General features: G+C 32.6%; 1 protein-coding gene and 1 long non-coding RNA gene across 2 annotated transcripts; both read left to right on the forward strand.

Moving 5' to 3' along the window:
* Positions 1–538: 538 nt before the first annotated feature.
* LOC143922531 (uncharacterized) lies at positions 539–5433 on the forward strand. Its single transcript, XR_013261586.1, has 5 exons — positions 539–651; positions 723–828; positions 3005–3054; positions 3128–3561; positions 4824–5433. It is a non-coding gene; the product is annotated as an uncharacterized LOC143922531 (long non-coding RNA).
* A 3127-nt stretch (positions 5434–8560) lies between these two features.
* LOC143922695 (biogenesis of lysosome-related organelles complex 1 subunit 2-like) lies at positions 8561–10294 on the forward strand. Its single transcript, XM_077446026.1, has 4 exons — positions 8561–8653; positions 9117–9247; positions 9582–9693; positions 9784–10294. The coding sequence occupies exons 1-4, from the start codon at positions 8611–8613 to the stop codon at positions 9918–9920; spliced, it is 423 nt and encodes a 140-aa protein (XP_077302152.1). The 5' UTR covers positions 8561–8610; the 3' UTR covers positions 9921–10294.
* The last annotated feature ends 332 nt before the right edge of the window (positions 10295–10626 follow it).

The raw sequence follows: 10626 nt of genomic DNA on the forward strand, positions 1-10626 counted from the left end.
CTTTTGAACCTGTGCTTTTGTTTAGAATTTTGTTTTGTGACCTTCTTATATTCTTCAAATACACAGATAGAGTCATGGGTTGGTCACATCCGAATTTTTAATAATTTATTTACTGTTTGAATGCACATGATTTTATTGAAGCTTTTTTGCTCGGAGCATGGAGCGGAGCACGGAGCGGAGCACGGAGCGGAGCTGGAGCAAAATATTTATCCCGGAGCGGAGCAGTTACAAAAGCAGTCCGCTCCAATTCACTGGTTGCAATTACCAAATATATCACTGTATGCAGCGAGACGAAAAATAATCAGGAAGCGAGATCTTTGAAATTAGCTTAAGAGGCTAAATAAGGCACCGAATGCGATATCCAAAATTACGCGACATACATACATATGTAGATACGCCATGTACTTAGATCGTATTGGAATAATTCATCTTATTATTAAAAAGTGCAGTTTATACAGGGCATAAACAACAAAGATTGCATTGTGTGCACCAGGCTTTGTTTCCCCCCTTCCTTTAAATTGTCTTGCCAAGTTTTACCAGTAGGAGCTCAGCCTTTCCAAGGACAGCATGTGGCGTCCCGTTTTATCGTTGCCAAACTTGGTGTGTTCATCCTCTTGGGATGAAAAATTTGCGCGTTGTTAAAATTCTGATGTATGTATGCGTTGTTATGTATTGTGTAATTAATATAATTGAGAATTTCATTGTGCAATATTTGATTTTAGCATCCGATTCGGCGATGTCAGCGGATTCGACATGGAGGAATTTGAGCCAACCGTCCAAAGTCTCGATTGCAAAATAATCAGCAGTCTACAAATCTTTACCTCATTGGTAAGTACCTATTATAAATGTATTTTGCTGTGCGAATTCGGTTTTCATTGGTCACGTGTATTTGCGTGCAAGTTTTGATGCGTTAATCGACGGCCATTTTGGAATCGCGCGAGCGGATCATCTATGTATGTAGATGCGTCCATTCGTTGTCTGTTAGCTTAGTCACTATTGTGTATGATTCGAAGTGGCGATTTTACAATTTGTTGATGTTTTTAATGGCTCTAAATAAGAAGCTGATTGTGTGTCGGAAGATGTATAATATGACTCACGTTTCGTGGAATTTCTATCGCGTTCTATTTCTTAAGATGGCCGCGTAGGGTTGCCACGCATATAGCATCCTATTGAAGTAGTATTTCTATGATACAGTTGACCACGAGGTACGTCTTCAATTGCAAAAAACCGCATTTTTGTAGCATTGTTTTGTTCTATGATGGCCAATATGGGCGTTGCAGCTGCGTTTTTGTGCATTTTTTTAGGTTGCAAGGCCCTACGCAGCAGACTACATGCAGTCGAAGTTGCGGTACCATGAGATTTTAAAAACGGTACCACAGTTTTCTAAAAACGATGTCCCTATAAATGTATGCATTGTAATGTGGACACTCTCCTGAATACTCACCCCACACGTATTATTGCTAGCATATGTCTATTTGGGGTCTACGTGACGAGCCAGAATGTTAAATTACAGAAAAGGCGTTAGCACTCAAAGGGTTAAGGTTGGGAGCTACTTTTTTTTGATGTAAATTTTCATGGCGATCGACTTCTAATAAGAGTCTTATAAGAATTTTTGTTGCTTTTTTTGAACTTTTTAAAAATTAAAAACCTTTGAAAATATTCATTTTAAAAGGCAAAATATCGTTAAATCAATTCGTTTGAAAAATTCTCATACTTCTATCGCATAAATATGTCATAAATTTCTTTGAAATGTAATTTCAATTCAATCGAACTGTTATTCTTAATTTCCCACATCCATTGAAAAAATCAATGTTTTTGCTAAATTTTTATTTAGATATTTTTTTCATTTATATTTGATATAGTTCTATGTATTTATGTATAATAACAATCAACTCTGTTAAAGGGCAAAAGACGAATAGTCTCGACAATAACCTAATATTTTTTTAAGCTACAACATCTTTACACTCATTTCACATTTCATTGTTCTCTAACCTCTTCTGTCAAACTCTCGTGTACTAGTTCGTGACTGAATTTCATCACCATATACCGATCACTTTCAAGTACATATTGTTTTCGAAAACTTTTATTTTTATTACCATTGTAATAATTCGTCTGGCGTCATCAATTTATTGAATATATATTGTATAACAGGTTTTGAAACGTTAAGTACAGTAGAACCTCTATTATCCAGACTAATTGGGGATGAAGTTAGTCCATATAATCGAAAAAATCACAATTAACAGGGAAAGACGTGAACATTCAGTATGAATAATTTTTATTTGTCTACATTTACATATATGGAGATAAATATTAAATTATTCTTTATTAAGAAATTCAATTAATGGATTTTTGCTTTAAGTAAGCTGTTCTTTTTGAAGCTGCCAAATCGCAAATAGTTTTCATACAATGATGGACCTGATATTGGCTGTCCAGACGATCCTCTTCGAATGAACCACATAAAAATACGCTCTTCGACTTCTTCATATCCTGATATTTTCATGACCTTACGCTCTAAGCCATCTTCTGACATTAAAGAATCAGTAAAATTCATAACTTTTTCACTTTGTTTTTTAATATCCGAGATCGTTGACGTTCCAACACCATATTTATTTGACAAAAAACGTCGTAAGGCACCGCTTTTTAAAGCATTGATTATATCTAATTTGTATTTTAATGATAATACAACACGTTTTCTTTTCCATATTGGTAATATTAAAAGTAAATATTTAAATCGCGATTAAATTTTCAAGAAACAAACGTCTTTTGAGTATTAAATTTTGGAGACAACTGACTCATTTCTCGGTCTCATTTTTGAATTTTTGTGGTATGCATTTCAATGCAGCAAAATCGTAAAATTTGTGTTTGTATCACTTGAAAAGTTTCTTCGTTTTCTAAAACTTTTATTTCAAACAAATATAACTCTCTGAAATAAACTGATTTACTCAAAATAAAAACTAATCTATGTATTTATAAAATATGTAAAATGGCTATATTTTTTTTTCAGATATGCCCTGCGGCAGGATAAAAATGAAGACAGTTCTACTTTCATTTTATGTATGTATGTTACATTTTTTTTATATGATACACCCTTTAATGGGAAACTCACATTTTAATTATTGCATTGCAGAATATGGAGATATTTCATACTGATGAGCTGGTCGGAATCTATGTACATAGGTGTGAGGAAACCCCGGGGCCTTCGCCCCCGGCGCTTCTGTCGCTCCGGGGCCTTCGGCCCCAGCGCCGCCGACGCCCCCGGCGCCCCCAATGCTTTCGGCACCCCGAGGGGCTTCGCCCCCAGCGCCCCCGATGCCTCCGGCACCCCGGGGGCTTCGCCCCCAGCGCCGCCGACGCCTCGGGCGCCCCCGATGTCTTCAGCGCCCCCGATGCCTTCAGCACCCCGGGGGCAGCGCCCCCGATGCCTTCGGCACCCGGGGCCTGAAAAAACTGGGAAAATGAAAAAAATGAAAAATGAAATCATTGTAATCTACAGCAATGTCCATATAATGCCTCACTTGTAATCGAGCCGGCATTCCACGTATTAAGATGTAAAAAAAAGACGTGTACTAAGAAAATTACCACTTGTCCCTTCAATACTTCTCACAAAATGGAAGAAAAGGAACTACATACATATGTAGATAATAAAAGATGACGAGCTCAACATCAACATAAGACATTAAGACTCTGGATTGTAGAGAGTAGCATTTAAATCCCACATTTCTCCTACAAATGCAATATCGTGCTCTTGCACGTCGGCACCAACTACACTAGATTGTTCGCCAATAGCATATTATTGCTTACTTGTACATTCATATTACTTTGCAGATCTGTCTGACTTTCTGGCAATTCGATATCACTATCAATTACATTCACACTAAATTGATCAATCACCCTATCTGGAATATTTAGATTTATAATATCATTAAATCTAACCGGATATCCTTGCGAAGATACTACAAATGTCTTAAATATATGTTGAGCTCGTCATCTTTTATTGGTTCAGAAATAGTAGCCAATGATGGTATTTGTGTAACTCGCGTTGTCCAATATAAATATTTGGAAAAAATTGAGCTTTCCAAAAAAAGCAATAATTACATTTTTACAACATTATGAGATAACAAAATTAATTATCAAAATTTACAACATTATGAGATAACAAAATGCCGGCTCGATTACAAGTGAGGCATTATATGGACATTGCTGTAGATTACAATGATGTTGGACATTGCTGTAAATACGCCGATGACTGAGAAAATACTCCGGTTTTCTGTTTCTCTCTGTTAAGTGCGATTTGCTAATTTTTTATTAGTGTTTCAACTTCATGTTTATTGTGGGATAGTCCATTACTGTTCCACGCGGCTATTCAAGGCAAACTCATTTTAATGCTCTGTTGATTGGAGTTGTAATAATTCCCATAAGGGTACCTATGTAATGAATGAGGATATCAATCTTTTGTGATTGGTTTATGAGCATGTCTATAAAGTTTTGAGTGGCAAGACTTCCTGTTATTTGTGTATCGTCTTAATTCGTGAGGGCTTTAACAGCATTTTATTATAACTCCAATCAACAGAGCATTAAAATGAGTTTGCCTAGAATAGCCGCGTGGAACAGTAATGGACTATCCCACAATAAACATGAAGTTGAAACACTAATAAAAAATTAGCAAATCGCACTTAACAGAGAGAAACAGAAAATCGGAGTATCTTCTCAGTCATCGGCGTATTTACAGCAATGTCCAACATCATTGTAATCTACAGCAATGTCCATATAATGCCTCACTTGTAATCGAGCCGGCATTCCACGTATTAAGATGTAAAAAAAAGACGTGTCATAAGAAAATTACCACTTGTCCCTTCAATACTTCTCACAAAATGGAAGAAAAGGAACTACATACATATGTAGATAATAAAAGATGACGAGCTCAACATCAACATAAGACATTAAGGGTACCTATGTAATGAATGCGTACTGGTAGTGCATATACCAACAAAGGTATAGAAATATACCAAAGTAGTGCACAATCAAACAAGAATAGAATAGAAATATACCAAAATGGTATATTTCTATACCTTTGTTTGATTGTGATATACATATGTATGTACTATGTAGTCTGGTTTTGTACAATATTATGTAACTAAGGTTTTGTACAATATTAAGTTGTGAGTCTGCAAGATATTTCAAATGTACAATATTAAGTTGTGAGTCTGGTGTGTTTTTTGATAATTTAAAATATGTATTCATAATTACTAGATCATTTTCCAGGCATAACTGAATGAATCTCTTGTCGAAAATAATACTTTGTAAAATTTCCCCGCATGGTAGAAAAATCGGCGGCTAAATTGATACTTGTTGTGGAGTAACCTAACGACAGCGTTATACTTATACTCACAAAAATGTTTAGGACTTTCATTTGTAAATAAAATTTTATTTGTAAAAATAATTGTGTTTTTTTTTCATCGTGATGTTTTTCACACTCATACTTTTGTTAACATTCCTGATACATAAATTAATGGCCAAATATTTTCACTTATCATCGGCAATTGTGTGTGACAGATTTTATTGATAGTTTATAAATAAACAGCTCTTGTTTGTTGAAAATTAGTTTCACAATTTGAAACTAATTGTTGACACTAATCGGTGGAATTAAACCCATTTAATTCGTATATTGGCTATTAGTTTTTTACAAGACTATTCAATGTTTCACTTCGCTTACACTATTCCTACATTCTTCCGATCTTTTTGAAACTTTGCCATTTTTAAGTGATACCTGCATACTATCAATATTCCTTTCTCAAATATTCCCATTGATATATCAACGGACAAAATGTCAGTAACGCTTATTTTCATGAACTTCTATTGTATATTTACGCGCTACTGCGTTATACATACAATAAAAAAAGTAAAATAATTTTAAATACCAATGGCCAATAGGAACCGGTGTGCATAGACGTAGAGTGGAAAATAAATAGTACCATACATAAATAATGAAATCGATATCGACTGGCAGCATTATGAAATACTCATAGCTATGACAGCATTTTCGATACAAATTGAACGCAAATTTATGGAAACTTGCACAATACAAAAGTTCTACTTCCGGTTGTCGCATTTTGTTTAAATTATTTTATTACTTAAAATCACTATCAGTATTATACACAATAAATATCAAAACGATAAAAATAATTTAAATTGTCAAAATAAAATAATGAAATATTGTTTAAACAAAAATACTACTTCCGGTTTACAAATTCTGACCAAAACCTTATCAGCAAAAAATACAAATATAAATTTTCAGCTTGATACGTTCAGGGGTATGGACAGAATATAAAATATTAGATTATAAAATTTATAATTTATATTACATGTAAAAAAAATGCAGTCCGATTCAGAACGCGGTTTATGAGATAATTGAATTGAAAAACTTAAAAAAAAGGACACCTATATGAGGAGGTACCATTTCCGGTCAGCTAAAAAATTTACGTGGTGTCGATAAAAATTTCAGTGACCGATAGTAAGTTTCAGTTCGATAGGACCAACGGTGTTCAAAAAATCGCCAAAATACACACACACACACACACATTTTTTCTAGATCTAGATGAAAACGTGATCAGTAATCGATTCTGAGTTCGAATCGGTCAAAATCTCGAGTTCGAATTTTCGCATGATCACAAAACTTCATCTATTGTTACTACGTACATACATAGAAAAAGTAAAAATGGATGGAATTATATATAATGGTATGTAATTATTTATGGCAGGCTTGGATACGTCCAAATGGACAAAAAGATTTTTGTCCACATGGACGTTAAATTTCTAATATGTTTTTTAAGACGTCTAGGCACTTCTAAATCACAGTTATAAAGTTTTATTTTGTAATATAGATCTATTGTATTTAATAATCTGATATGATAAATATCATATCGCTATTCTATGTGTCTGTAAGATAACGCTCGCCGTACTATAATAGTCGTTTCGGATCGACATATGTACGTCACAGCTAAAACATCATAACTAGTCACCGGAGCCTGAGGGGGCCGTCTATTGTTCAAAGGTTGTAAATGCATTGTTAAAGGTTTGCCGAACAATGGATAGCACTGTAACTATCCTACCTCTAATCATAACAGATCAACAAAAAAACTTCTATATATACTGTTTGCTACAAATTTTTTCCTGTAGGCAAATTAGTCTCCATGCATTTAGCGACATCTATTGAAAATTTATTTAACTAATTAATTAATTAATTTTTCAATTGGTGTTTTATATTGTTTATATGTAGGTAGGTACTTGGTTTGTACAATTTTTTTCATACTAAACAATTAAATATAAATGTATTTAAAAGGTGTTTGAAAAAAATACAACCGTATACGGATCGAACAAGTAACCGACAAATTTTTTAAAAGCTTAATATGCCATAACTAGAGACACGTATTTTAGGCATTTTGCTATTAATGCTAAATTCGTAAAATATGTGAATAGATGCTAAAATAACTAACAAAAGTGAAATTTGTATAAAATTTATAAAATTAATAGACAATTTAGAAGGGTCTTCCTATTCCTTTGTCCATTTAATATGTGAATAAATTGAGGGGATAAAACAAAGCGTGCAGTTTACCATAGACGGTGTTTTTCCTGTCGAAACCAGCAACTGTTTTTGTCTACTACTGTAAACAAAAGAAGACAGTTGGAGCTGTGTATCCAAAAGGCTGCTCAAAAAAGCATCTTAAAACTAGACTCGCACTCAAGACTAAATGAGACAAATCTATTCCTCCAAATATTGAGTAAACTATTCAATCTATCTGTGGCAGGTACAAAATCTAATATTAATTTTAAAGAAACAGTTTTGTTTTTTAGAAACCTGCCATTGTTTAATGTATTAGCAGAGGCTAAATGTTTGGAAAAATATCAGCACTTTTTTTAGACAATTAATAGAGAATATAAAAAGTGAATCACGCCGGATATATTGCTATTATTGATGGCAACAAAAATTAAATATGGAGAGTTTGGTTGTACCATTCTGAAATCTATTTGGTGTCCCGTTAATAGTGTGGATGCTGAAAGGTATTTCAGCAAATACAATATAATTGTTACCGATCGTCGCACGAACCTCAAAAAAGAATCTGTAGAAATATGCTCCATGTTGAGTTTTAATAAATTTTAATTGTTATTATATTTTTGTATTTATACTTCTTGTCTTTGTATTTTTATATTCATGTTTTTTTCATTGTAATTATAATTCCAAAACATTTTTGAATTTTTTTATTGTTGTTTTGTCTTTAAATTGTATATATGTATATTAATTTTATTAAAATTCATTGAAATTTTTTATTATTTAAAATTAAACTCTTCATAAAAATAGATGCTAAAATTGAACATTTTTAATGCCCTAAACGCTAAAATGCAAAATTGACAAAAATAGATGCCCAAAATACGTGTCTCTAGCCATAACCCATGCGATGATATTATCCATTATCGTAAAATAAAGGGAGCGGACATAATTGTACATTGAAAGGTAAACAGTGGATTTATTTTAGGTTGGCTACTTGATTTACACTGCTGCTGGCAATACTCGAGCTGTCAGTGCCAGTTTGACAGCTCGAGCGATATCGCATCATGTCATTAGATAACCAAAATGTTAACGAATCACCTAAAAGAGGTAATTTTTCCGTTTATAATTATTTTGAAGTACAGAAAAACTTTGTATTTCATTTCGACACATATGTGTTATTGTGCTATGAATTTGATGTTGAATTAACTTTTAGTGTTCAATAAATTATATTTTACATATCCCTGTTTACACATTGATGCAGATATAAATAAGTAAAAAAAATCAACAATGACTTGGCTGAGCTCGTTTCTTACACTCAGAGTGATCGATTCACTCAATTTTGATCCATTCTACACTTCACATGTATCCCAATTCAGGTGGATGCTAGTTTAAAATGCTCTTGTAATCCATTGAATCTTAACATCTTCATGGTTTTCTGTCTGATGTACAATAGATGAGCACTAAGAAAATGGTAGTAGTAGATGAATAGCGAAATTAAAGAATATTTGAAACGCTAGAGACTGCATTACCTGGTAAAATGCGTTATTATTTCTATTACATTTTTGTTCAGGTCCAACTTTATCCACCAGTACGTCGAGCTTCGAAGCTCTCGACCCTCACGATCCAAATTTGAGCCGACTGGCAACAACAATGTTTCAAAAAACCGAAGACTATCTATACGGAGAGTTCACATCCACTCAGGTTTGTATGCCGTCATTCACTCTCATCTTATATAGGTTTTTCATTCCAAATTGACCCTTTGACAAATTGACATTGAAAAGGGGTCAATTTTAAATGAAAAAGGGTCAATTTGGAATGAAGAATCTGTATCATGGTATTGTTAAGTGAATGAATATCGATATTATAAGATTATAGTCAATTCAAAAATAATTTATGCTGTTATTGTTATCTATTTTATCGAGTCAATGCAAATCTCAATATGGGAAATGTATTTATCAGGGCTTTAACTTCAAGGAAATGTATATTTGGAGTTTGATAATGTTATTGCATTAATTAGGCGTTACAATTGTTTCAGGATGCCTACAAAAGATTGGAAGAGATGAATCATTTGACACTTTCGAAATACACCGATATTCACAGGATCACTGGAAATATTTCAACAACTGTGAATAGAATGGATAAAATACGTATGTCTCATACATATGTTTCTTTGTTGAAATTTATTTTGAATTATGAAGTATTACAATGTTTAATTTAATTTTTTTGTAATATTCCAGATCAATCGCTTGCCCCTCATATTTATAAAATTGAAGAAATTGAACAAGCCGTGTTGAAATTGGAGAAAATGGCGTATGCAATTGACGCATATTCAAAGAAACTGGAAGCCAAAGCTAAATACTTAACCAAACGTTGATTTGAAACTTTGAATTCTTTAATATGGTTTTAAGGAGTAGATTTATGAATATGTACAATATAAAGCTAGGACTGATTTACTGTTGATTGATTGATTATTTTTATTAGACGGCGTTGGTTGTTTTATCATATAATACATTCCTCGTCAGTTTTATTTTTAAGTAGATTAAATTATGTGGATGTCTTAGCAAGTCAGTTAAGATTATACATATATTGTTTTTGTTTTTAATATATTTTATACATTGCATTTTAATTATTATAAAAATACAAAATAATAGTTATTTTATGTTTTAAGATAAAGTTGTATGTGCTCATTTTTTAAAACATCTATACAACTATTGTAGATTTTGTTAAAAATAAACTTACTACACTCTGATTTAAACATTTTTATTAAAAAAATTGGATTCCTCTTTTGTATTAATTTTCTCAACGATATAATAGTTCAACATTTACAATTTTTTTTGCGTATATTTTTCTTTGTGACAAAAACAGGATGAACTGGTTTCAATAATTGAAGTTCATATTTTCTGTATATAAAGCAACAGTTTTGTAAATCCATTTCATTCGTATTGTTTTGTGATAGATTGGATGTCCGCAAATTACAATACGAGAAATAAAATAAAATCAGTTGTGATTGAGCCGATTCAGTAATTTAAAACAACTTTCTTGAAAATAAACAATAAATACGAACTGTTGGATAAATATAC

This window comes from Arctopsyche grandis, chromosome 2 (assembly GCF_051622035.1).
Source record: "Arctopsyche grandis isolate Sample6627 chromosome 2, ASM5162203v2, whole genome shotgun sequence".
In the NCBI taxonomy this organism is placed as follows: domain Eukaryota; kingdom Metazoa; phylum Arthropoda; class Insecta; order Trichoptera; family Hydropsychidae; genus Arctopsyche; species Arctopsyche grandis.

Excerpts from the sequence above, each read along its gene's own strand:
- LOC143922695 (XM_077446026.1), top strand. The coding sequence starts at position 8,611 with ATGTCATTAGATAACCAAAATGTTAACGAATCACCTAAAAGAG. Across the intron at positions 8,654-9,116 it reads TAACGAATCACCTAAAAGAG|GTCCAACTTTATCCACCAGT; the intron begins GTAATTTTTCCG and ends ATTTTTGTTCAG. Across the intron at positions 9,694-9,783 it reads GAATAGAATGGATAAAATAC|ATCAATCGCTTGCCCCTCAT; the intron begins GTATGTCTCATA and ends GTAATATTCCAG.